The sequence below is a fragment of the Micromys minutus genome, assembly GCF_963924665.1.
Source record: "Micromys minutus genome assembly, chromosome: 24".
Lineage (NCBI taxonomy): Eukaryota > Metazoa > Chordata > Mammalia > Rodentia > Muridae > Micromys > Micromys minutus.
Genome location: NC_137959.1, coordinates 28,542,065 through 28,569,757, shown reverse-complemented (window position 1 = coordinate 28,569,757; position 27,693 = coordinate 28,542,065). Strand labels below are relative to the sequence as shown.

At 47.2% G+C, this 27,693-nt stretch overlaps 1 protein-coding gene and 1 pseudogene across 6 annotated transcripts; one reads left to right on the top strand and one right to left on the bottom strand.

The window, feature by feature from the left end:
• Window positions 1-2,141: 2,141 nt before the first annotated feature.
• Window positions 2,142-27,693, top strand: ZDHHC1 (zDHHC palmitoyltransferase 1; the record flags this gene model as incomplete). 5 transcript variants are annotated; one of them, XM_080936695.1, is made up of 13 exons in its annotated part: window positions 2,142-2,364; window positions 12,292-12,367; window positions 14,675-14,721; window positions 16,434-16,676; window positions 21,150-21,325; window positions 23,023-23,124; window positions 23,374-23,498; window positions 23,582-23,740; window positions 23,983-24,095; window positions 26,539-26,621; window positions 26,806-26,899; window positions 27,035-27,113; window positions 27,225-27,693. In XM_080936695.1, the coding sequence occupies 10 exons, from the start codon at window positions 16,434-16,436 to the stop codon at window positions 27,506-27,508; spliced, it is 1,458 nt and encodes a 485-aa protein (XP_080792821.1). In that variant the 3' UTR covers window positions 27,509-27,693. The 5 variants fall into 5 exon arrangements, with proteins under 5 accessions (XP_080792821.1, XP_080792824.1, XP_080792822.1 ...); XM_080936698.1 differs by lacking the exon at window positions 23,582-23,740; XM_080936696.1 differs by lacking the exons at window positions 2,142-2,364; window positions 12,292-12,367; window positions 14,675-14,721 and adding an exon at window positions 15,140-15,213.
• On the bottom strand, window positions 5,757-6,556 carry LOC308436066 (large ribosomal subunit protein eL8-like; annotated as a pseudogene). Its single transcript has one exon. The product of its transcript is annotated as a large ribosomal subunit protein eL8-like (transcript).

Below are 27,693 nucleotides of genomic sequence, written 5' to 3'. Positions count from 1 at the left end.
TCCAACTGAACAAGGAAGTCCTTCAAAGGGAAGAGAGGTTAGAGGTCCTGTCCCATGGCAGTTCCAGAAGGAGCCCCAACTTGAAAATCTTTGTGGCTTGGGGAAATAACTGTGGCTTCAGTAGCAGAGAGGAATTCTAACAGGAGAGAGGTGTGTGGGGGGGGGCAGGGTCCGAGTCCTTCGTAATAATCTAGGAAGAGAGAGTCTAGTGGAGGAGACCTATATTGAATTTGCAGAAGATGGGAGCTTCTGGAAGGAGTTATGCTTGATTTAAGGAGAAAAAAGAATTAGATATTTTGGGGATGGAGCAATGGCTCTGTGGTCAGCCGCATGTACTTCTTCTGTAGAGGATCCATGTTTGGTTCACAGCAACCATGTCTGGGGGCTCACAACCACCTGTAACTCCAGCTCCAGAGGGATCTGACATCTTTGGCCTCCCGGAGCACAGACACAAACACATGTAATACATAATAATAATTGTTCTTTTCGAGACAGAATCTAACTCCGTAGCCCTGAGCGGCTTGAAACTTACCATAGAGACCAGGATGGCCTTAAGCTCTCAGAGATTCTCTTGCTTCTGCCTCCTGAGTGATGGGATCAAAGCCATGAGCAGCCATTTCTGGCGCCAAAATAAGTCTTTTTATTTTTAATTTTTAAAAAATGTAATTTTTATTTTGCCTGCATGCACATCTGTGTGAGAGTGTCAGATCTTGAAGTTACAGACAGTTGTGGGCTGTCATACATGTGCTGGGATTTGAACCTGGGTCCTCTGGAAGAGTATTTAGTGCTCTTAACTACTAAACTATCTTAAAGTCTATTTATTTATTTATTTATTTATTTATTTATTTATTTATTTATTTAATGTATGTGAGCACACTGTCCCTTGTCTTCAGATACTGTCTTTTATCACCAGAAGAGGGCCTTAGATCCCATTACAGATGTTCTGAGCCATCATATGGTTGCTGGGAATTGAACTCAGGACCTCTGGAAGAGCAGTCCGTGCTTTTAACCACTGAGCCATATCCCCAGCCCTTCCACCCCCAAGACTTTTTCTAAAGAATATATATATATATATATAAACACCAGGAGAGGGACTCACATCCCGTTATAGTTGGTTATGAGCCCCCAGGCAGTCGCTGGGAATTGAACTCAGGACCTCTGGAGAAGTCGCCATTGCTTTTAACCCATGAGCAATCTCTTCAGCTCCCCTTAAATAAATCTTTAAAAAAAAATCTTGGTGTGGTGACACATGCTTTAATTTTAACAACCTGAAGCCTGAGGCAGGCAGATCTGTGAGTTTGAGGTCAGCCTGGTTTACCATAGAGAGTTCCAGGCCAGCTAGGACTACTCTGTCTCAACTCCCATACCCCCAAACAAAAACAACAAAAACAAAAGCAAGCAAACAAACAAACACCAAACCCAAAAATTTGAATGACAAATAAATTAGATATTTTGTGTTATCAATACTAAATTCTTATACTTCACACCTCACATTATAGCTGTTGCTCACATTTTCAGTTGTGTAAAGCATTTGTCTATGTCTATCTCTCCTTCAACCTGTTATTTCCTTCAAGGGCGGGAATCCCTGATTACTCCTTATGATGTGCCTGGCACCTAACACATACTTTGAGAGTGCAGCAGCCATGTCTTTACTATAATTCCAGCAAATTCGGGAGGCAAAGGTGGGAGGATCACCAAATTGAGGTCAGCCCAAGACCCTGTTTCAAATACACACATGCGCGCGCACACCCGCACACTGACCCCCCACCACACTTTGAAATAAACAAATGGAAATGAGCAAAGAGCCTAGATTGGTTGGGGTCTTCCTAAGAGTGATTTAGAGGAGAAAGTAGATACAGGACGCGTTTTGAGGAGAATAGGATTCTTGGAAGACAAATTGTGGATGGGAGGTGGAAGGGAAGTGGATTTTCTCTGTAAAAGGTTACGGGGTTGGGGGGGGAGATGAAGAATGGGCATACTGTAGAGTCAGGGGGCACTTGGCAAACTCCGCCCAGAGCCACGATGCCCCTGAGAAGTGATGCAGCGCGGTTTGGCCGCTGTGGGGCGCCGTAGCTCACGCTGTTGCCAAGGGAACGGGCCCCGCGCCCCGCAAGGCCCAGCCTGCCTTGGCCTGGCACCGCTGCACAGCCAGCGGGTCCGAACTAAGGCGGAAGGACTCTGAGGCCCAACCTCCGTCCGGGATGGAGCCGCGCTCCGGGACGCGTCTCCTCCGTGTCCGGGGGACTGACTCTGCCCGGACGATCTGAAGTGCGGCCGCCCTGGGGAGGGTGGACGGGCAGGGCGGGGCCGAGCCGCTGGCTGACCTTGGCAGGCCGCATCTGGCGCGGCCGCCACCACGCGCAGGTGAGGAGCGGCTGCGGCGTTTCTCACCTCCGAGCCTGACCCGAGCCACCACCAGTTCGCGCTGCACCAGTCCCTGGCGGAACTCGGGCCCGTCTAGGCCTGCTGCTGGGTTTCACAGACTCGGTGGAGCGCGGGACTTGCATTTATCATTGTCAGGGCTATAGATCCGCATTGAGCGCCCACCGATTGCCAGGCTGTGAGCCAGGCGTCGGGCCTCAGAGCAGATGCCTTCAGTCTTCGGAACCCACAGAGAATTAAGGATGGGTTGGGGAGCAGGAGCTAGACACGTGACTAGAGTAATTTCAGGTCTCATTAAGTGCTCCGGTGGGCCTTAAAGGTGATTCTTAAGCTAAAACACGGAGGTTGGAAAGGAGCCAGAATTGTGAATAGGGGAACGATGTTTCTGAAAGAGGGAAAAGCGAACACAGAAGTACAGGCATCAGAATACTAGTATGGAACCGGAATGCGAGGGCAATTCCTAAAGTTCGTGGTGAGGGGTTTCAACTTTTATCCCAGAAAATGAAGGGAGTCACAAAAGAGTTTGATGAGTTTCAAATTTTCAAAAGGGCTTCTTTATACTCTGGCTGCTGAGCAGAAATCATTTGAAGATTACCGAAGTTCAGTTAGTGTAGCTGAGCCTCCTGGAACCCACAAGTCTCTTCTTTGCCCTCATCTGTGTGCACAGAATGTTGTTGTCTTGTGTCACATGTCGTGAAACAAAGTGGCGGCGGGGGGTGGGGGTGGAGGGGATTGTCTACATCTGAGACCAAGGACTAGAGAGATCTGTGGGAACAGTTTGAAATAATAGGACTACCTCAGAGTGTTGAATTAAGTGAATTCCGTGTAAGCGCTTCAAGCAGCTCCTGGCCTAGAGTTAGTGCCTTTTAAGTGGCAGCAATGTCTGTTATTATGAAAGCAGCCTAAGGGCGCAGTGATCTTAGAGCAGCTGAGATGGTAAGAAGTGGGTGGCTTTGCTTTACCAAGGGAGAGCTAGGTTAGATGAGGGTGGTCACTCCTTTTGTGGAACTGATGTTTTGTTGTGGGAGACCAGCTGTATACAGATAATCACCAGGAGTTGCAATAAAAACAGCTGTGGTGTTTAATTAGCCCGATTTCCCCCCCTATTGTTTTTCTTACTTTGTTCTGTTGCCCTTTGTTCTCAATGACTTTCTTGGTGGGTGTTCCCAAAGGCTGGCTCCTACAATCACTAGTTGATTTCCTGGTTAAAACTCAACAATCCTTGCCTCTGTCCCTTGATTTGGTTTCTGTTCCCTGCTGCTCTCTGTCTCTCTTCCTGGACTTGTGTCCCAGAGTTTGTGGTGGCTGATACAAGAGGAGAACGATACAGAAATGTTTGCACAGCATATCCACTCAGGAATCATTTCAAGTTCCTCTTGCCTTAGCAACTGGCTTCAGCATATTGTTTATTAAAGAGAAAGTAAAGGCCCAGCCACATTATCTGAGACCCAAGACCAGAGAGGCCTTTGAGAACAGCTTTAAGTTCTAGCTTATTTTCTGGAGATGATGTGATATGTATCCCTCCGTTGAACCATAGCCACTTCTCAGACTGTTTAAGAACACAGATTTTTCTGGCACTTATGGGGAGTTTTAGTAAACACTGTACTTGCTCCTAGATGTTTTTTTATAAATGACTCTTTGCACTTAAATCAATGTGCTCTGCAGAACGTTCTCTCCAGCCCCTCTTTATGTGGTCTAAGTTGAGGCACAGTAGATCTCGGTGAAAATTATTCTAGAAGCAGATCCTGGGGAAAGGCTGAGAACATGATTTAGAATTACTCAGAGGAATCAGGAGAGGAAGGAGGTGTGCACCTTTCCTATGGAGAGCACCTCTGCCTTGTTCGGGGATCACAGGATGCTGACCCGCTCTTGGTCAAGAGCTAGACAAGTGTCTTGCCCAGCAGCTCTGTTGCATGCCCAGTGTCTGTTTCCAAGTTTGCCCAGATCCCTAACAGTACAGGAAGTTTTGTGGTGCTTCCTCCCAGCACTAAATGGCTCAGAACTCCTTTCAAGGGTAAGAAAGGCCTTCAGCAAGCACTCTTGTCAAATGGTTGTTAGGCAGGAATTCCTGGTTCTTCAGGCCTGGTATCAACCTCTAGCTCACACAAGTTCATTGGTTCACATGGCAGCACAGTGAAACAAGGAGTGGTAAAGGTAACATCCTTTCAACTGTTTATCTGGGGTGTGTGTGTGAGTGTGTATGTGTTGGTCTAGTTGCTAGGGATTGAATTTAGGCCTTCCTTTCCACAGTTCTACTTTTTGAGAGAATCTCACCTTGTAACTTTGTCCTGGAACTCACAGAGACCCACCCACCTCTCAGTGCTGGGGTTTAAGGTCTGTACCACCATGCCCAGCTACTTTATTTTTTTAAAACAGTAAATGGGTTTTAAAAATTGACTAATACTAACAAACACACAGTAGAAACAAATGGTATTTAATTGACATTCATACATTGTTTAGTTTCCCGGTGGATCCCATGATGGAAATACTTAAAGGTGAACGTGGAAAATAATGAAATTGGATTGTCAGGTTTTGTTAAATTAAATATCTTGCTTAATTTCTGTTTATTAATTTATATCCACTCAATTATAATGTAAAATTGGAGGAAATGGGAAAAAAAAAAGAAACAAATGATACGAGATCTTCATAGAAATTGTCCTTGTTTGGGTTCTGCTATTTCCTTCCCAGAATTCTCTGTGCCTCTAGAAATATCTGTCTGTCCCTTTTGGGTGCTTGTTTGTTGTGACACAGTCTTGCTATGTAACCCAGGCTGGGCCTGGGACTTGCAGCCTTCCAGCCTTAGCCTCCCAAATGGTGGTGATTTAAAAAAAAAAAAAAAAAAAAATATATATATATATATATATATATATATATATATATCAATGTGTGCATTTGTGTGTGTGTTTATCTGTCACATATGCTGGATCTCTTGGAGCTGGAGTTATAAGTGGTGGTGAGTCTCCTGGTGTAGGTGCTGGGAACTGAACTCCAGGCCTCTGGAGAAACAATAGCTGCTCTTTTCTTTTTCTTTCTTTCTTTCTTTCTTTCTTTCTTTCTTTCTTCCTTCCTTCCTTCCTTCCTTCCTTCCTTCCTTCCTTCCCTTCTTTCTTTTTTTTTTAAGGTTTATTCTGAAGACTGTAGCTGTCTTCAGACACACCAGAAGAGGGCATCATATCCCATTACAGATGGTTGTGAGCCACCATGTGGTTGCTGGGAATTGAACTCAGGACTTCTGGAAGAGCAGTCAGTGCTCTTAACCTCTGAGCCACCTTTCCAGCCCTTTTATTACTGTTTAGTTTTTTTTTTTTTTTTTTTTTTTTTTTTTGGAAGATAATTTTGTAATTATATTTATGTACAGAAAACTTAGTGTACATTTAACCCAGTTTAGTGGTGAGTTCTTTAGCCTTTGCTTTTTCCAGCTTGGCAATGTGAGTACAGACTTAGGACCCAGAACGTTGCCTCCCCAGGGGTAGCGGATCTCGTCGTATCTGTCATTATAATTGGTCCTAATAGTTTCCACCAGCTTAGTCAGAGCACCGTTGTCTTCTGAGTTAACCTGTGTGAAGGCAACAGTGGTGCATGTCTGCCTGTGGACCAGGAGCCCCAGCCTGGCCTTTCCCTTGATGATGCAGTAGGGCACCCCCATCTTTCGACACAGGGCAGGAAGGAAAACCACCAGCTCAATGGGGTCTATATCATGGGCAGTCACCACCAGCTGAGCCTTCTTGTTCTCCACCAAGGTGGTGACTGTATTGACTCTTTCTTGGAAGACAGGTGGTCTCTTAGTTGGGACATCCCCTTTGCCTGCAGCTTTCTTCTCAGCACGGGCCAGTAGCCTTTGCTTCTTCTCTTGCTCTGTCTCTGGCCTGTACTTGTGGACAAGCTTAAGCAGCTGAGTAGCTGTTTGCCTGTCCAGGGCCTGGGTGAACTGGTTAATGGCAGGAGGTACTTTGAGCCGCTTATAGAGGATGGCTCTTTGCCTCTGCAGCCTGATGTAGCGTGGCCATTTGACGAAGCGTGTTAGATGTCTTTTGGGCTGGATGTCCTGCCCAATGCCGAAGTTCTTGGGCCTTTTTTCAAACAAAGGATTGACTACCTTTTTGGCCTCTTGTTTCTTGATGGCGGCGGGTGCCAGGGCCACCTTCTTCCCCTTGGCCTTCTTTCCTTTGGGCATCTTGCTCGGCTGGAGGAGAGAGCCTTTTATTACTTTTTTAATACTTATTTTTATTTTACGTTTGAGTGTGTTTTACCTGCATGCCTTGTGTACCATATGCATGCCTGCCTGGTACCCTTGGAGATCAGAAGAGTGTGTCAGACTTCCTGGAATTGGAGTTAAAGATGGTTTTGGGCCACCATGCTAAGATTGGAAACTTGGTCCTCTGTAAGAGCAGCAAGTGATCTGCTGCTGATCCCTCTCTCTCTAGCCCCCGCCTTGATTTGTATTTATTTGATAGCTCAGTCTACAATTGTGTGTCTTGCTTGTCCATATAACTTTATCTTAGAAATAATGTCATCATTTGCTTTTGATGTTGCTAGCATCCCCTTGTATACATGTACTACACATGTTTATTTTTCTTTTTGTTCTTGTTGTTACAAGGAACAATACAGTGAACTTTTGTGTGTTAGGAAAGTGTAAGACAAATACAACAATGGAATGTCTGGGCCACAAGTTAAATGTGTTCACAGGTTTGGTAGACATTGCCAATTGCCTTCTGGTTAACTTGAAAGAAGACACCCAAAGAAGTGGGATTTGTGAAATTTGCCCCCAGTTTCCTTGAACTGTGAACAGCAGTGCAAGAGCCAGAAAAAAAGGGTCTGTCTCCAGACAGCCCTGATTCCTGTCTCCCCAAAACCCCAATGTTGTTTTGAGACAGGTTCTCCCTTACATAGCCCTGGCTGTACTGGAACTCACTATGTAGAACAAAGCTGGCCTTGAACTTACAGAGATCTGTCTTCCTCTGCCTCCTGAGTGCTGGCGTTAAAGGCTGTGCCAAGCTGCCCAGCTTCATGTTACATTTTTATCTGACCCATTATTCCCAGTTTCTTGGCTTCTTCTTTGATATCCCTCTTTCTTAGCTGAGTTGATTCTGAAGTCCTCAGACACCTTTCAGGAACTCAGGGCTGCCCACAAGCTCTTTAGGGCCTGGGCTTTGCATGTCTGTCTAGGTGCTTTAACTATCTCATGCATGAATTTCAGAACAATAGTCTGAATTTATTGCTGTTAGTATCGTTATTATTATTTGTGTTACTCCAGTTGGCTTTGAAGTCATAGGCCAGGGTATCTTCCTGCTGTAGCCTCCTGGCTGCCTGCATTTTTTTCTTGGTTGGATGGTGATGGGCAGGAAATAAACCAGTCACACAGCTGTCATACCATTCATTATGAGAGCTCAAAATACTAAGATTTTCTTTCTTTTTTTCTCTCTTTCTTTTTTCTTGGCTATTTTGAGACAAGATCTATCTAACTATCTAACATTGGCTGTGTTGTAGTTTGTTTTTTAAAACAGGGTTAGCCTCAAATTCAGAGATTCACCTCTTTCACCTTCAGAGTTCTGGGGTTAAAGCCATTTGCTACTACTTCTGGCTAAGATTTTCTTCATTTAATTTAAGCTCAATATAACTTTATATAAATTAAGGAAGGTTAATTTTATTTTGAAAATGTTATTTAAAGATTTAGCAAGTGACTGTTAAATAGAAAAGAGTATTGTCATACCATCAATGGCCTTTATGTAATAGGGACAAGGTGGGGCCTACATACTGTCTTCAGTCTTCCACAGATGTCAAGCTAGTCCTTGACTTAGGTGGAAATACTTGTGCCTCTTAAGAGTCTATGTCTCCTTGCCCTTTCTTCCTTCCATTCTTGACAGCATCTGTATGTTTTGTCTTTTTCAAGTAGAAGGCACATGAAGAATATTTTACAAAAGTTTGTGTACTATTCAGCCCATTAAGCATGCAGCAGGCACACTGTATGGGCAAGGAGGAGCTGTGCACCTGACCTTAACCCAAAGTACATGGCCACTGAGCCACTGCCCTGCTTGGACAGCCTTCTGTAGTGTTACCTTATCCCATGTCCTTTCTAGTTTTGTTTATACCCGTTTTTTTCTACTGAGACTAGAAATCAAAGCGATGTGTCATACCTTGCTTTAAAATTCCTTTGACTCCTTATGACATCTTCAGCAATGCCCAGAGCATCCCACCTGGGCCTAAGTGATGTCAGTCCTGCGGCCACTCAGGGTTCATTGCCTCATTGTATACTCCATCTGAGCGGGGCAGCCCTTGTAAAGCACTATCCTAACAGGCATGCACCTACTGCCCCCAGGTTGCTCTGTGTCTCTGGGCCTCAGAGAGGAAAGCTGGAGGGGGTAGGTACCTAGCTTCATCTGTGTTTATACCTCAGTGTGCACAGGCCTGGGCCCCAGTAAGCCTTGCCTGCCAAGGGCTGAGTACACCATCTGGTCATGTTTTGGGGAACGGAGCCACGTGTCTTTCAGTTTGGACTCCCAGGGTGCTGTTGAAATGGAAGGGACAGCCAGAGAAAGTCCCCAAGCATGATGACAATACTTGGTCTCATCTGTGGGCTCCATTTTGGATTTGGTCCAACATCCCAGCCCTTGTAATGAAAATGTTTTGGGCCAAAAAGAATTTGTGGACTTCAATTCAATGATAGAAAATATTATCAAGTTCACAGTTTACTTACTCCCTCAGGAATTGGGGGCAGGAAGCATCCTCCTAGCTGTCTTTTGTGTCTGTTCCCGAGTGTTGCTGTTGCTTCAAACACATTCATTCTGAGATCTGAAGTAGTAAGCAAGTGGCACCTCTCTGGACCAACAGTATCCTCATCTGGAGTCAAAGATACCCCCATGACTATTTGCAGCAAGCCTCCATCTTAGGATGGTGATTCCTCCTGCCTTAGGACTCTAGGGATGCTTGTAGTTCCTGTCAAGTACTAGGAACCTATCAGCCACATGCTCTGGTTCTCCCTCGTGGTACAGGGCTTTTCATTTTCAAGATTAGGCTTTGGGATTAAATTCATACATCCCTTCAAAGTGTTTGCTTGCTTGCTTACTTGCTTGCTTAGCTAGGATATAGCCCAGGGAGATGGTGCTTATATAATGTATGCAAGGCCTTGGGTTCAGGACATAAAATATTGCCCTAATGGCGCAGTGTTTCTGAGCCCATGTGCAGTCCACAGAGATCTGCCTCAGAGAACTACCAGCTCAGCTGCATTGATAGGACTTGACCTGATGACCTTTGCTCATTTCCACAAACCAGGGATGAAGATTTGCTCACTTCAGAATGTTCCAAAGAAAGTGCTGTCAGTTTTTATTATCTTTGTCACCTGTGGTCTAAATTTGGACCCAAAGCCTGACTTGCCCTTTTTTGATCAGCTCTGTACCTTAAGGCAGTTTCCAAAAAAACAGAGACATGTGGCTGATAATGCCCTATTTTTGGTAGAGGCCATAGACATCTCTAGGTGACAAGACCATAATGTCAACCCAAGAAAGAGTGGCATATTCTTTAAAATCTAAAGGCTATTCTGGCCTGTAAATCAAGTTGAGATACGTGGAAAATCTCTTAATCAAATTATCCAATTTTGTCAACTAAGTTAAGAGGAGAAGTAGAGATAGAGAACTTGTATGTCCCAATGATTGAGCTGGACATGTTGGCTCATACTTGCAATCTCAGCTCTCAAGGGGATGAGGCAGGAGGTTTGCCAAGGGTTTGAGTTAACCTGGAGTACATAATGAGTTTAGGTGGGTCATGGCTGCAGAGTGAGACTTGGTCTTTATTTTTTTTGAATTTGAGTGTGTGTTTTTCCTTAGGACCTTTTGCTTAAGAAAGCAACCTCAGGACCCAGAGGGATCAAGGACACCACAAAAAACCTACAGTCAATTAACCTGGGATCTCAGGGGCTCACAGCCATTGAACTGACAATCAGGGAGCCTGCATGGGACTGACCCAGCCCTCTGCACTTAAGGTTACAGCTTGGTCTTCATGTGGGACTCCTAACAGTGGGAGCAGGGGCTGTCTCTGACTCTTGCTGGTTTTTTGGGACATTTTTCCTCCTACTGGGTTGCCTCCTACAGTCTTATATGAGAGGAGGTGCCTAGTCCTACTGCAACTTGATATGCCTTGTCTGGTTGATATCCACGGGAGGCCTGCTCTTTTCTGAAGAGAAACAAAGGAGGAGAGGATGGCAGGGTGGTGGGGTGGATGTGGTGGTCAGAGGGATGGTTGAGGTGAGGTATTGGGAGGAGACGAAGGGAAACTGGTCCAGATATTTAAAAACAAATCAACTTTAGAACTGTGTTCCCAGTCAGGCTGCAACTACTCTCCAGGGCTTAGCTCTCCCAGAGTCCAAGGGAAGGAGAAGCAGGTATGCTTGTGCCATGGCTGGAGCAAAGCAGACTGCTTGCAAATCAAAAACCTTTGGAGGTGAAGCACCCAGGAAACCTTGGCTACACAAGCTACTTGGAAGAGTGCACTCTTTACCTGGAGGGTAAACGACCTCAGTATTACACAGTGTTGCTACTATGGTAGTGAATTTAGATGCTACCGATGAAGTATTCACAGACTGTTTTCTTTTTTTGTAAACTCCCCTTCCAGCATCTGTTATAAGAAATTGCTAAATACTTTAAAACATGGGCCAGCAAGATTGCTTAGTGGGTAAAGGCACTGCTGCCAAGCCTGACAACCTGAGTTCAAGCTCTAAGACCCACATGATGGAAGAAGAGAACATACTCCTCTTAGTAGTCCTCTGATACACACACACACACACACACACACACACACACACACACACATGTAAAAAGAAAAAGGATTTAAAAACTGATCTAAGCTGCCTGAGTGTGGCTATTGGTGCTTTAAAGGAGACCAGATCTAGTTGAGGTTTTCGAAGACCCTAGCTGCATGCTATCCATGTCAGACATTTAATACTTATGTTAACACTGCATATATGTGGAGAGCATGCTTGAGAATCCACTATGGGCTAGACTTAGTAATGTGTTTGCCTGGCCAACATGTGACTTGAGTTGGCTTCCCAGAACCTATGGAAGAAGCCAGGCAGGATGACTTGTGTTTGTAATCCTAGTACTAGGGAAGCCACATAGGTCCCCAGGTCTCACTGGCTAGCAGCCTCAGCTCCTTGTTGAACTCCAGGCCAGTGAGAAACCCTGTCACAAAAGGGGGAAAAAAAGGTGGACTGTGGCTGTAGAGGTCGTTCAGTGGTTAAGAGCACTCACTGGCTACTCTTCCAGAGGACCCAAGTTCAGTCCCTAGCTCAAGCCATCTGCAACTTCATTTCTGCAGACATACATGTAGGCAGAATGCCCATAAATATAAAATAAATGTTTTAAAAATCATTATTTTTTATGTGCATAGGTGTTCTGATTACATGTATGTCTGTGTACCATGTGTGTGCCTGGTGCCTATGGAGGCTAGAAGAGGGTATCAGATCCCCTGGAAGTAGAGAAACAGCTCACTAGCTGTTCTTCCAGAGGACTCAGATTCAACTGCCAGCATCCACACAGTGACTCATATATCTGAAGTTGCCTCACTTTTGAAAGGGTTGAGTGTGTCAGGAGTAATGGCTTAGTGGCTAAAGGTACTTGTTTCTCTTGGGTGCTTTGATTCCCAGAACCAATACCAATTGGCTATGACTGTCTGTAACTCCAGTTCCAGGAGATCTGATGCCATCTTCTGGGCTTTGGGAACTTGCATTCATGCACACCTGCACAAGCACATGCTGACAGAACATAAGCAAATAAGTAAATAAGGCTAGATGGTACTTAAGCAACGACACCAAGGTTCTTCCCCCACCCCCCACATACATGAGCATACTTAGGGATACACGTAAACATCGAAGAATCTATTACAATAAAAAGTACTTCATTCTCAATTTTTCCTTTGCAGCTGGGTGTGGTGGCACATGCCTGTCATCCTGGCCCTGAGGAGGAACAGATAGATCAAGACCAGCTATGGCTACATAGTGAGTAAGAGCTTGCCTCAAAACATTTTTTCCTCTTTTCCTATTATTGATAGTTATGTATGGTAGGTTTTTTTTCTCCCACAGGATCAAAAGGTATCAAAATACATGCTTTTGCCAGGCATAGTGGCACAGGCCTTAAATCCCAGCACTTGAGAGGCAGTGGTAGGTGAATCTCTGCCCATTCAAAGCCAGTCGAATCTACACAGCAATTTCAGGATAGTCTATATAAAGAGAGCTTGTCTCAGAAAAAATAAAATGCATGTATGATTGTGAGTGAAAAAATAGGGGCAGGAAGTCAGACATTGGCCATTTTCCTATTGTGTGTGTGAATTTCTCTTTCTGAGACTTTGTCTCACCATATATCTATCCCTGGCTACCCCAGAACTCACCAAGTTCACCAGTTTGTCCTTGAACTCACAGAGCTCCACCTGCCTCTGCCTCCTGAGTGCTGGGATTAAGGTGTGTCCCACACTTAGCATGAGTATGGATTTGAATATAAAAAGATAAAAAGTATTAATGCTAGAAAAAATATCCTAGTCAAGTTTTGGCAGTTTAGCTTTATAACAAGTATAAGTAATATTATATTAATATTACATTTACATTAAAAACATAAATTTCTTTCTGAGAGCAACTAAATGATTTTCATATAATTTTTATCATATGGTAGATTACATTCACTGTATTTTTCTTGAGTTGTCCTACATGCAAGTATGTGCAAAGGCTTGTGTATGTTTAATCTAGGGCCTCATATATGCTAGGCAAATCCTTTATCACTGAGCTACATTTTCCGCCTTCAAGTCTATGTTTTAATATATCTGTCTTCTTATTCCTGTGGAAAAATAACAGCAACCTCAATCAGTGTTATCCTTTTGAACCTAGACCATATGGACTATCAGACACAGGAACACATTTAATTGTCCTGCAGCCTAGAAATTGGAGACAAACCAGAGAGTCATTTAAAGGAATTACATTTACTGTGAAGTAAACATTTGCTTGTAGGATGTACCAGCAGTATCTGTGCACCCTAGGAGGCATCCACACCCCTACTTTTTCAGACGAGGAATTCAGGTCCTCTCATCTAATGAGTGCAAAGCAGAAAGCCAAACCTAGATAGACATGCTTGGCCCAAGGAGTGGCACTGTTAGGAGTTATGGCCTTTTTAGTGTAGGTGTGGCCTTGTTGGAGGAGGTGTATCAATGTGGGGGGTGGGCTTTGAGACCCTTTTCCTAGCTGCCTGGAAGACAGTCTTCTGGCTGCCTTTGAGTCAAGATGTAGAACTCTCAGCTTCTCCAGTGCCATGCTGGCTTGCACACTGCCGTGCTTCCTGCCATGATGATAATGGACTGAACCTCTGAATCTGTGAACCAGCCCCAATAAAATTTTGTTCTTTATAAGACTTGCTTTGGTCATGGTGTCTCTTCACAGCAACGAGATCCTAAGACAATAGACCTGTTTCCTTCAAAGCCAGGGAATCTCCTATCCTGTGTACTTCTTATCGAAGATGGGGTAAGGGATCAGAGGGCTTGACCTCAGTCTCAGAAGAAAAGAAAGGTCACTTTATTTAGCTTTGAGATGAGACCATTCAGAGATGACTTCACATGCTGCCATGTTTGGACTGCAGGAGTCTCTCAGCCTTAGGAAGGCTGAGGGAAAGTGTGGCTTTGAGTGAATGTCCAATAGTCGGGGTAACAGCCAGTAGGCAGAGGATGTAGAGTTAAAGGGTATGTCACTGAGTAAATTCATAGCCACAAGGAGGGGAGAGGTAGGAGGATTGAAGGCAGAGCAGACAGGCTAGCTGGCTTCTTAATATTTCCATCTGAAAAAGGTAGAAACAACCATGCTGATTAAGCCAATTGAGAGTATAAGAGTTCTTTAATTTTGTTTGGTGACAGAGGGTTCGTACCTCAAAGTGTCTTAGCACTGAAGCTCAGGGTATAGTGTCTTTAAAGGAAAAATCCATAAAAACACAATTACATCAATATTAGATGAGGTCAGAGTAACCTTGAGACATTTGTTCAGGCAGAACGTATTATTTCAGACACAACATGGCAATTAATTTCACTTATATTTTCAGTTATTTTAGTTTATGTTTGTATAAACACTAATTATTTTGGACTGTGGTCAGGGTCATGAAAACCCCAAGAGTGTTGCCAAGGCAGATGTGGCTGTCGGTTGGATAGAGGGCTAAAAACTGCCTGAGCAATCACAAAATGGAGTTAGAGCAAGATGGCACTACCTTAGTCACTAGAGCCTTGCTTGGCTGAAATTATACATAGATTATCTTATTCATATTTGGTTTTATTTCAGATATTTTCATGTCAGCGAACATTCACTGAGCATCTACTATATACAAGGTATAGCTCCTGGTCCTTGGGGGAGGGGAAATGGGGGACAGAGGAGAAGAAATTACAAATGTTCACTGTCTTTGAGGGAAGCTAGTGTAGCAAAATGGTGGACATAGGGATGGCAGAGAACTCCAAATTGTAGTCACACTCCCAGTAAGGACTGAGCATAAGGGGCCTGACTCTGCTTGGGACCCCAGCGAAATCTTCCTATTATCAAGGGATGCTTGTAGTGGATGGGGAGACTGCAGTTACATTTTGTGGTCTGTGAAGTCAGTTACTCCAAGCAGAAGTACTGAGGTGCTTGAGATACCTGTTTTCTATAGTCAGTTTAATATCTACTTTTGTGTGGCTGCAATGACAGTAGCTGACTGAAGTACCCAAGGATGCAAAGATTATTCCTCATTATTTCAGGGATTCCAACTCATCATGGCGGAACAGCCCATTTCATGGTAATGGAAGCTGTTTCCATCATAGACCAGGCAGTAGGGAGCAAGGCAGGAGGTAGGTAGGAATAACACTCATGAAACCATCTCCAGTGACCCATTTTCTCTGATAGTCCTATCTCCCAGAGTTTCCAGAAACTCCCCAAACAGCGTCTCTAGCTTGGAATCATAACATGAGCCCGTGAGGGGCATTTCAGATTCAAACCATGTTAGAGACTGCTAATTGTGGGTAAGGGCTCTTGAAAAGACTGTCTAGCTACTTAGGTTTTTTGTTACCTCCTGGCTTTCCTACCAAGAACTCAGAACTGGCCTGTTTCCACAGGCCTAACACTGCCTGCCTCAGTTGTCAGCCCAGAAGATACTGGTAGACAAGGCTCTCTCCTGTAAGGACGGGCTAGTCCCCTGCTCCGTGGGAGTCTTGGTCAGCAACTGGGCTGCAGCAAGGCAGGGCAGAGTAGGGGGTTGCTGCCCTCTGGTGGTCTGGCTCTGGCCAAGGCCTGGCCTTTTCTTGTAGCTCTTTTAGTGAGTGAAAGAACATTAAACCTTCACCCTTCTGAGTAAATTGGGCCCAGAGTGACTGAAAGAAACATGCCCATGTATTCTGCTGGAAGGAATCAAAGACGAATCCTTTCTACTCTTGTGTGTGAGCTCATCTCCAGCTCAGAAACCATAAAGAACCCCTCTGAAGCAAACCATAGAGAGCCCCCTGAAGTACAGGAGAAAGAGAAGTTGTTTGTCCCTGGTCCTGAAAGGATTGTGCGTCTGCCAAGCAGTGTGCGGTGAGGCCAGACCTTTCTGAACACCCCCACTGCCTGTTTCCTTCAGCAAAGGATAAGGGCCCCCCCCTCTGACACTTGATTTGGATCTCAGGACGGAGGTGACTAATCCTAACAGAATCAGCATGTGTTCTCATAGCTCTGGCCCCAGCCTGATATTGTTACCAGATGAGAACATGTCTTATTGAGTTTCACTCTGATGGCTGTGGAGACAGGACACTTTGGGTAACAGGCAGCCACACAGTGTGTTCATAACTCTGGCCCCTGCTCCCATGTCCTGGCCAGGCTGGGGTCAGAGTTTGCTCTTGAGTTTTGGGACAGTATTTTATTACCACCCTGCCCCTAACTGCATATTTTTGTTAGGCTAGGACCCCAGTTTCCCTGCAGAGTTTATAGCACCTGCTGGTCCCTACCATCCTGCTAAATCCTGTCTGTAGCCAGGGTTCAGTGCTCCCACTGGACATTTTTGGACCTAATGCTCTCTACTCTTCTCCCTCTGGAGATGAACATCTGCAACAAACCCTCCAACAAGACAGCCCCTGAGAAGAGTGTGTGGACAGCGCCCTCACAGGACAGCGGACCTTCCCCAGAACTGCAGGGCCAGCGGTCTCGTCGGAATGGATGGAGCTGGCCCCCACACCCGCTCCAGATTGTGGCCTGGCTGCTCTACCTCTTCTTTGCAGTGATTGGCTTTGGGGTCCTTGTTCCCCTCCTGCCTCACCACTGGGTGCCTGCTGGCTATGCTGTATCCTTGGAATATATGGGACTGGACAAGTTGGGGAGATGGATAGTGGGAAGAAGGCAGAAGCCTGAAGCTAGGTGCAGGGTCTTAGGGAACACGTGTAGAACAGGATTGACTCAGTTGATTCTCTGCCAGGATTGAACTTGTAACTTGGCCTTTCCTCTGATAAAAGTGAGTGGACGATCCCAAAGTTTCTCAGAGCACTTGAAACATCAGAGAGGGTGTGACAAAGATTCCCAAAGCTTATTCAGACTCATTCATTATACCTGAGCTAAAGAAAGGGCAAGTTAGGGGCTGGGGATGTAGCTCCGTTGGCAGAGTGCTTGCCTGGCATGTGCAAGGTCCGGGGTTCAGTCCTCATTTGAGACAGCAAGTTTGAGAGCAATGGTTCCACTTGTGAAAGAATTTGTCATGGTATAGTTTTCCCATATAAGTTTCTTGGTACACTTAAAATGTGGTTTTATTTATAACCACATTATTTTGCTATGCCTGGGAATAGTTATACGCTTATTGATTTTAGGATGAAGGTACTTGTGCCAAAAAGTGACACGGATATGTCCTTCAAGCTCCTGGGAACACTGGAAACAGTGACAAACACTAAATTTCTTGAGCCTTATTGTATGGACTGTTCCAGTACCCAAACACCTAGCAGTGTAGGTGGTGTAGGGTGTAGGTGGGGGGAGAAGAGGCGGGGGGAGGGATAAGCTGGAGATCACATGTCAGCAGGGCCTGGTTTCAACTCAGCCTCCTCTGGGTTGTGCTGATCAGAACTGCTTTCCAGTCCTTTGGTTCAGCCTCCTCTGTCACACAGGAAGGGTTCTGTTTGCTCCCAAGGGCTGGGGCTGAGAATGAGAGCATATTAGGAAGTATATGACCATATATGTAATATATACATATATCTTTAGCTATTAATGCAAGTGTGCTTTCTTGGCCTGGAACCCTGGGCAAAGGAACTCTAGAGAAGATTGTCACCCTCAGACACTAGCAGTGCCATTAGGGCCTTACTAGTTCACAAGAGCCCACGGCCAGATCATCAACTGAGTGAATGAATAGGAAATGACTTTTCTTAAGGTGACCATGGGTCTTAGTGTGATTAGATGGACTACTTCACAGGACATTCTTCTGTGTTCTGGAATAATTCCATTCCTGACTGGGTTACCCAGGTAGCCTACCTGCAGGAAACCTGGGAACCCAGAGTAGTAACCACCTGGTTTGGAGTGAGGGACATCACAGTAAGTAGCAGTAAACAAAAGCACTTACATTTGCCACATATGTGACAGGGATGGTCTACATTAGTCCCTCTGATAATCCCGTGGGGAAGGTTTTCTCCCCACTAAGAAAGCATATTAGTTACGTTTCTGTTGCTGTGATGAAACACCATGGCCAAAAGCAACTGATGGAAGTTTTAGCTTATGGTTCCAGAAGGTTAAGTAATGTTTATAATTGTGGAAAAGATGTAGTAGGAGGCAGGCAGGAGGTAGGAACAGGAAGCTGGCTGACCACATCTCAGCGGTACACAGGAAGCAGAGAGAGTGAGCAGGAAGTAGAACCAGGCTCTTAACCCTCAAATTCTTCCCCACAATGATTTATTTCTTTAGCATAAAGGTCTTATAACCCCCCAACAGTGGCACCAGTTAAATACATGAACATAGGAAGAACATGTTTCATTCAAGATCTAATGAAGGAAAATGCTCAGACAGGATAGTGACTCAGGTCACACAACTAGTACCCAGTGAGACCAGATGTCCTATTCAGGCTGAGGAAATAGAATGATTTGAGGGTTTAACCTACTTCCTTTCTTTGAGCCGTATGGAAGCTTTCAGAGCCACCTAGTCTGGCAGCCTGACCCAGGCTCTGTGGTCCCATCAGTGTTCTTCCATTAAGCAGCTCTCAGGACCACTTAGGGATGAAGTGGGTATCAGTTCCCCACTATGGGCCTAGAATGGCCCTAGGCTTCAGGAATGTAAAGACGAGCTCTGGATTCTTAGGGGCCGGGGGAAGGGAGATTGGTGGATTGGACACAGGGGTCACATCCCAAGTAAATGTTGGGAAGGGCTCAGAGGCTGTCTGGAGCAGAAGAATGCCAGCACCAGCAAGTCTGGCACACATCCGGCAGCATTCCTGGTGCTTCTCCCAGCCTTGCACATGTGTGCTCCCTATTCCTCTCCTGCTGACAGCGAGCCACTGTTGAATTTACCTCCTTCTCCAGCTTCCCACCTGCCCTTCACACTGCTCTCTGCCTCTCTGACCAAGTCTCCCCTGTGTGTCCCTACTCCTGGCTATGTACAGCTGCAGACAGAACATTCTTACAACTCTGTCTCACACACAGCACACATCCCCCTCTTTTTATTTCCTGATGTTTCTCCCCCCACCTCTCACATCCTCCCCTTTCCCTTTTCCCTGACCATCTTTATCTCTACAGCCAGAACAGAACACTCTTTCAAATCAAAACACACACACACACACACACACACACACACACACACACACACACCACTGATAATGTTTCACCAGCTCAAAATCTAGCAGCTTTTTCCTGCCTTAGGAAACGAACCTGAAGATCTCATTACGTCTCCATGGCTTTTCTCCATCCATGTGCAGTCTTCCCATCTATTCAGCTTCCTCTTATTTCCCCATTTTGACAATGGTAATCTCTTCCTAGAAACCCTTGCCTCACCAGCTGATCAGAGGTCAAGAAGTGACAGATCAGTGGGCCAATCCGATTGGCAAATTATGGAATGATTAATACCAGAATTGCACAGGTCCTCTTCATGTTTGAGGTCATTTATTTCTTTAACATTTAACATTGAGAGAGCTCACATGGAAGCCTAGAATTTTGTTGTTGTTGTTTCCTTTAAAGCTCAGAATTTGGCAGCATGACCCTCATTATATGATAGTCATAAGCTGGGACGATATTTCAGTCAACCCCATGATTGACACCTTGCATGCTTTTGATATCCATAGCACTTAGCCCTAGTCCTTTTCCCTCTGCCTTGCCTTCCAAAGCCATGTTATCCAGTCTTTCCCACATCTCAGCCGAGATGCCACTTGTTCAGAAAAGTCTTCCAGATCCTATTGTGCTAGATAAAGTCATCAGTTAGAGTTCATGTCCTCTCATGTAACTGACCTGTTGTTTGGCTACTGTCTGTGCTTTCCATCATGCAGCAGGGTTCTCAGAGCTCAGAGCCAGCTTTGTACATTCCTTCGTGCCTGGCACAGAGGAAAGAACTGTGCACACAGATGAGTGAATGGACCAGTAAAGGAGAGGCAGGAAGCTCAGTGTTTGCCCACACTGAGTATCTAAAGTTGGGAGAAGCCAGAGCAAGGCAAGCTTTTACCACTGGCTAAGGCATGAACTTCAGCTAGAGAGCCACTTAGAGCCCTGTAGGCCTTGATGCAGGGAAGGGCTCAGGTGTAGGCTTTTGAGAGCTCACTTCTGGAACCCATGCAGGGTAGACTTTGGAGAACAGTGTGAGGTTCTCAAGTAACCTAAGCAAGAGGTCAAGAGCTGACCCGTAGCCTTAGCCATAAGGACCGAAAGCTCGGGGTTGAGCTTACATTTGGCTCTTTGAGCTCTGGTACAGCACATTCTGGGAAGAGCCTGGTTCATACAGACGGGTAGAGGGATTTGGCTACTGAGTGAGGTAAGGATGTTGGACAGCTGATGGGTAAAGGATAAATAATGCTTAGATCGTGAGTGACAGGGATGGTATCTGCCTGGCTAGCAGGCAGATAAAAAAGGATCATGTGTTGAGTAGGTGAAGGAACGAACATACAGTAGATACCGCCTGGGTGGAACCTGCTGCTGAGTGTGTGTATAGATTTTGCAGCCAGAAGATAGCATACTCGTTTCCTGTATTTGGCTTAGCTAAGTTCTGGAAAAGCCTCATTTCAGATCTAGGAGCTAGCTACACTGCCCCTGGCTCACCCTGAACATGTGAGGCCGCCTTAGATACTCAACTTAGAGGGACAAGTGCCTGGACTTGAGGTGGGGAAGCTGCAGATGAACTGTAGATGAGCCCTGTCTGCAAGTGGTTCTCCATCTGGTCCTTGCTATTGAAAGGGAGTCGCTGCTGCCATCTCAGAAGTAGCTTCCTGTGAAAGCAAGAAAAACAAGCTCAGAATTTCAGCTAAGGTCTCTGGACTTTAGAAGGTGATATCTTTGATCTCCTTCACCTTCTGGAACCTGAGACCAGAAACTGGCTTGTACCAGGCCTGAAATGGTAAGGCCAGGCCATTTGGCTAGATTTCTTGGTGGCAGTAGTAAGTAGTACTGGTCTTTGGACTCCATTATCATTTGACTGTTTGATCGAGGGTATAAGGGTCTGATAAAGAAGCTCGGTGAGGAGGCTCTTATGGGGCAGGAGAACATAGCATAGGTACAGGCTCTGTATAAAGGAAATCTGCATGGAGAGGTGAGTGGGTGGGACTCCTGGTTTGCAGAGCATGGACTGAGTCTTTAACCTACTGGGTTAGTGCATGGGTGCCATTTTTGCTGGTCACCTTGTGGTGCACCTGACTGCTGTCTCCATCGATCCAGCAGATGCCAATGTGCGGGACAAGAGCTATTCTGGACCCCTGCCTATCTTCAACCGCAGCCAGCATGCACATGTCATTGAAGACCTGCACTGCAACCTGTGTGACGTGGATGTGTGAGTGCGTGAGTGTGAGTGAATGTGTGGGCCGTGAGTGTGCCTGCAGGGTCACCAGTTATGGTCCTGGTAAAGAGGGTCACACCAGACTTCCCAATGATACTTATGCCTCTGAACGCTTGCCCTTTCCCTAATGAAGAGTCTGGAGGGTGGGTGTGGTGGTTTGTGCCTTAAAACTCCAGCACTCAGGAGGCAGAGGCAGGTGGATCTCTGTGAGTTAAAGGCCAGCCTGGTCTACAGAGTTCCAGGACATCCAGAACTACACAGTGAGACCCTTTCACAAAATCAAAAAGAGTCTTGGTGGTGGGAGCTGGGCATTGTGGTGTTTACATGTAATCCTAGCCAGTGAGAGGCTGAGGCAGGATTTCAATGAGTTTGAGGCTAGTCAGGGCTTCGTAATAAGACAGAGTCAAAAAAGAAAAACAGAAAGTTTGCTGGAGTGACCTGAGATTATGATTAGGGAAAAAAAAAAAAAGACAAGGCATAGTAGCATTTCCTACAGCAAAAAACCAGAAGGCAGTTGGCAGCACCAAAGCCATTTCTAAATGACTAGCTCTGCCAGTGACAACTTCAGCCTCTTAAAAGTCCTCAATAGGGGTAAGGGGGAGTTAAGTGTTATGTGCGTTTTAAAACAAAAGAGCCAGAACCTACTGCTCAGAAAGCTGGATGGTGTCCTCAAGTCACAAAGCTACCAAGCAGCAGAGTCAAGAGCACACTAGCTGTCTGGGCCCCAGAACATGCACTCAGTTACCAGTGAGGAGTCTGAGGCAGAGAGGCCAGTGGCTTGCTCTAGCTCCTCCTGCTAGTGAGGAGAGGAGACAGAATGGGGAACACCCATTTTTCTTTGGCAAATTATAGTACCTCTCTGGGACTCCTCCCTAAGTTACTGGAGCTTTGTCATCTCCCAGACTCATGTGTGCGTTGAGGGATAGAGTGCAACCCAAGGCCAGCTCCACACTTGTAATCTGAAGGTCCAGAGTAGCCTTTTAGAAGGGGTCTGTCTAAAGGAACCAGAATGCCTATTGCCATTCCCCAAGCAGCAGCCAGCACATGTTCTGATTGGCTCTGGCAGTTGCTCTCCACGAGTGATGGAAGGATATTCTATTCTCCCATGTTCATTTAGGTCTTCCGATATGCGACCCTACTAGTATCCTAATGTGGCCCTCTCTCACTTGTTCAATGCCCATGAGTTTCTTTAATACCCTTGGACGACAGCGAACACCTCTCCTTTTGGCTCCCTTACAGTTAGCCCACACATGTCTTCTGGAAGAATGCCAGAAAAGTTCTTGTAGGATGGCAAGGAAAGTGACCCCAAAACGAAGCTGTTAGAAGTGCAATTAAAGTACCAGTCGGGCAACTGTGCATTTTGCCTCGGGCCCCACACCTGCATCTTGTGTGTGGTCTGGCACAGGTGTCCTTGCTTGGAAAGGATGCCTCCTTTCCTCCTCACGTGACCTTTACGTAGGTATGTAGTTCGAGAGTAGGACCTCACCCTCTTCCATGATCCTCAGCACCTTCTTCAGGGGTCCCACCTCCTGTTTCCGCCAGAGGGCGCGTGTGCTCCTCATTGCTGCGGTCCGAGGAAGGGCAGAGGTGCCTGTGGGAAATCAGGAACCAGGCTTGACTCAGGTCGCTGCACTAGCAGGAGCTGGCTGGGCTGGCTGACCACGAGGTGCCTTCCCCCCAACCCTCCGCAGGAGTGCGCGATCCAAACACTGCAGCGCCTGCAATAAGTGCGTATGCGGCTTCGATCATCATTGCAAGTGGCTCAACAACTGCGTGGGCGAGAGGAACTATCGGTGAGAATGAGCTGGGGCCTGGGGTTTCTTGATGTACTGAGGACTGCTTGTAATCCAGGACGCAGTTGTGGGTAGGGATGCGCGCCTGCTGAGAAGGTGATACTTGGGACAGTAGAGGGTGGGTTCAGAGTCCGCCATCCTCTTGGTTGAGGCTCTATGCCTGTGACTTCTGAGGGGTTGGGGTCAGGAGCCTGGCTTCTTAGTAAGCCTGAGCTCCCGAGTGCTGACAACTGTCCATGGCTGGGCCAGGCTCTTCCTACACAGTGTTGCATCTGCTTTACTGGGTGTTCTGCTCCTGGTGCTGGTGGCCACTTATGTCTTCGTGGAGTTCTTTGTCAACCCCATGCGGCTTCGTACTAACCAACACTTTGAAGGTTGGTGTGGGTTCTAGACACAGACTTGTTTTAGTTAGTACACCCTGACCCCTGGCTAAGCATAGTCTGCCTGTGCCCTGCAGTCCTGAAGAATCACACAGATGTGTGGTTTGTGTTCTTGCCTGCTGCCCCTGTGGAGACCCAGGCGCCTGCCATCCTGGCCCTGGCTGCCCTACTCATCCTTCTGGGTCTGCTTTCTACAGCCCTGCTTGGCCACCTGCTCTGCTTCCACATTTATTTAAGTAAGTGCCTCCTCCAAACGTGCCTTGAAGAGGGTAGAATCTCAGCTGCAGGAAGGTACCTTTTTGGGCCCTAGAACTGTGAAGACATGGACCTTACCAGTGCTGGCTTTGTGGTTGCCCTGGTTTTGCTCTACTGCTTAGTATATGTGTGATAGGGATTTGAACCTAGTGCCGGCTGCCCTCCCTTTTGAGTTCCAGGGTTACCTCTCTACTACTGACCCCTCTCTTCCCATACCCCCCAGTGTGGCACAAGCTCACTACCTATGAATACATCGTGCAGCACCGTCCAGCTCAGGAAGCAAAGGAGACCCACAAGGAGCTTGAGTCATGTCCCAGCAAGATGCGGTCCATTCAGGTATAGAGAGGCCCTGAGAGCTGGGCTTGGGTGTTTATGTGTGTGGTGGGGAGTGAGGCTGTGCAGCAAGAGTCATAGAGGAGACCACGCAAGGGAAGCAAACATAGAACAGCCGCTAGAGTGGGGTCCTGGAGAAGCAGGATCCAGTCTAAGCTGGGCACACAGGCACCAACATAGCCAAAAGGAGCCCAGTGTTTCTGTAGTCCCATGCACCTTCTTGTGCAGGCACCGAGCATGCGTAGGGGAAGCCAGCCCTCGGCTGACAACTGGCTGGTTAGACTGTGACCATCAGTTCTCTACATCTGTAACCATGACTTCTTACAATCTTATCCTATTTTCGTTTTAGAACAGGGACAACTGTTAACAGTCCATGTTCGGGATGGGCATATTGATGTCCAGGAAGGTTAAAAGGCAGCCTGGTCTGAGAAGAGTTAAGGTCTCCATGCATAGAGAACAAGGAACCCTGTAACCTAGGCTTTGGCCTGGTCAGCCCAGTTGCAGACCAGCCTGTCCCCATTCCCACGCCCCCTGGCTTCCTGAGGTCAGCAGCTGGGGATGGAGGTGGTCCAGTCCTCAAAGCCCCTAGAGACTGTAAAGGCAGGGGGCCCAGGCAGGCTTTGCTGGAAGACTGAGCCCTGGATCCCAAATCCTCATGGCAACTGGATACAAACACAGGCTGGTGGGCGGTTTGGAAAAGGACCCTGCCTCTTTTTTTCTCATCTCCAGGGCTTGAACCCTGCCTATGGGCCAAGCTGAAGATTGCTACCAACTGGGAGAACCCCTATCACACCATCCCATAGTGTCCTGGTGCTGAGCACTAAACTGTGCAGATTAGCAGCAGCTGTCCTAGAGCATCCAGAGTAAGTAGGAAGGCTTGCTCTGGGATGCCCAGACTCCAGGCTCCAGTGCCCTTTGCCCTGCTTAGGCTTTGGGCCCAACTGTGACAGCAGCAAAGACATTTAATTCTGTTCTGCTTGTCTACAGCTAACTAAAGAGGAAGCCTGTCCTGTAGGAGCCAGGTGCTTGTCCCCTTTTACAGAATAGAGAGCTAAGGCTGAGAGCTTCCAAAGCACCATTCAGGAACGTGGGAATGCTTGAAGGTCTTTGAGGAAGGGCCCCAAGGCTCAGTTCCGAGAGGAGGAAGTCTGAGCTGGCACCTTCTGATGATAGCTTCACTTTCTTTTAGCTGGTTAGGGCTTGATTTCTAGTCTATCCTGGAGTCTACAGGATCCAAGGTTGCCAGTCTTTGCTGAGTTCCTACTGAACGAGGGGAAGATGTGAGAAAAATGACCTTAGGGCCCCAGGATTTGGGACTAGCTTCTGTTCCTTGTGCTGTTCTTTTTGGACAGCTATTCCCATATCCTCCCCCGAAGGGTCATCCTGGGCAGAGTCTGAGCCTGGGGCTCATCTGGGACCTCAATATTTGCACCTATATACAGTCAGCCAGTGTTTGGCTGGGCCTCGTCCTAGTCCCTAAAACTCTCAGGGACCCGGCAGGCAGCCTACCAACCCCCACCCAGCAGGAATTTGGGAGGGGCCCCTCTCTAGAGCCGTTGCCCCCAAAACATAGGCTTGTTTTAGAGACGGCTTTCTGTTACAGTGTCCTCTCTGCCTTAGTCAGGACGCCTCTGTCACCATGGAAACGACTGCCTAGTAGGCGACAGCTGTCTGCATTCTCCCTCCAGCTCACTGGCCCCGCCCTTTGCCCTCTGCCCCACTCCTTTCCCTGAGGTGGCTTTTCCCCGGTCTTTTAGTTCTTCACCTGCACTTCTCTCTAGCAAAGCTGGGGGCATCTGGCACGCAGTGGTGCCAGCCTAGCCACTCCCAGCACTTTTGTTTGGGGTTCCTTCTGCTGATATTACACCTTGAAGATTCGGGGCAGCAGCACTTTTCTGTCACCCGTACCCTTTCCTTTTGGGGAATAGGGATAACAATGATTGTACCCACATTCTCCTTCCCAACAGCCAAAATTATGGCTGGCACACTGAAAATGAGGGCTGCATGTGTTCACAGCCTGGAGTGCACAAGCTGGCCTGTGAGTAGCTCTGGCTTCCTGGCTACTGAACAAGTTAGTTCAGTGGCTGGAGCCCTAAGAGGAGCCAGGAGCAGGTGAGGGCAACTCTTGAGTGTTTCATCCCTGTGAACCTCTTGGCTAAGCTTCCCAGTCTAGGGATACTGGACCTGGGGGCCTGCAGCTTTCCTCGAGTAGAACAGCTGCAGTTTGACTAGATGAAGTGAGTCCTTGTGAGGAGGTAGATTTAGAAATGCGTGTTTGAAGCCTTGCCTTGCAGAAGGGCTTTCTCAGCCTATCTGAGGACCCCCTAGACCTCTGGGGCACGAGGCCACCAACCTTTCAAAAAGGCCAGTAACAAGATGTGCTCAGGGCCAAGAGTTTCTGGATGCGCACATAGTCTCCTAGCCTTCCTGACCCCTCTTTCCCAAGGAGATGGAGTTCTACATGAGGACCTTCAGCCATGTGCGTCCAGAGCCCTCTGGCCAGGCTAGGCCAGCAGCACTAAATGCCAAGTAAGTGCCGCCTGGTTATTCCCATCGGAGTGGGAGAAGGGGTAGGTCAGGGTCAAAACATGGTCTGGGTCCAGCTCAGTAAAGTCTTGGATGGGTTAGTGTCTCTGTCCTGCTAGGAAGGGAACCTCTAGCAGGAGGGATTCCGGGGCAGCATCTAGAGTTTGCTCTCTGGCTTTTACCTCAGTCCTTCCCAGTTTCTTGCCACCCAAGGCCAAGTGGAACCACCACTGCCCTCCTCCTCAGACACACTGGCTCTGCCTCCACGGATCCAACCCCAGGTAGGAGGGACTGGGTTTGGACCTCTGCCCAAGAAGAGGGAGATGGAAAAGAAGCCTCCACTCTGATGAGTACCTCTGCTGCTTTTGGCAAAGTGGGGTCTGGGAAAGCAGCCCACACTTCCTTTGTCTTTACAGAAAAAGAGGAAGCGGTGTGTGTATAGATTGCCCAGGTCTGGGGTCTTGGACCGGGAGCTCCCGCTGCCCAGGCTACGGGGTGAGCACCGCCCTCTGCTTGGATCCTATTGGATTAGTTCGAGGGAGGGAAAGGTTTTTAAGCCCTAACTGCAGCCCTTGTCTGAACCTAAGTTCCCCACTCTGTGCACAGAGACTGGGACTCCTAGCCGTCACTCCAGCTCTTCATCCGATTCCACCAGTACCAGCCCAGTGCATGCTGGTGGCTCTGCAGGCGCCTACTACTCAGCATCTGCTGAGTCCATGGAAGAGATTCCAGTGGCCCAGACGCGCCTGGGCAGTGCTGCACTGGGCGCCCCCGGAGCCAGGGGCCGAGAGTCTGGGCTGGCTCTACAGGCACGTTCTCCCGCTGTTTTTGTGAGCCCGAGCAGCGGCGAGCCCGGAACACCTGGAGGCGGTGAAGATGGCCTGCCTTAGTGGGGACTAGAGGCAGGAGGGCCTTGCAGGAACATCTGGCCAGACTCTATGCAACACCCCATATTCGCCGCAACGAGTGCACTTTAGGGACTTCAAGGTCGACAGGATCGGCCTTCCTTACCCACGACTCAGCAATATCTGCTCTACCAGCCCTGATGCCCCAATAAACTTTTTTAATGCTTTTG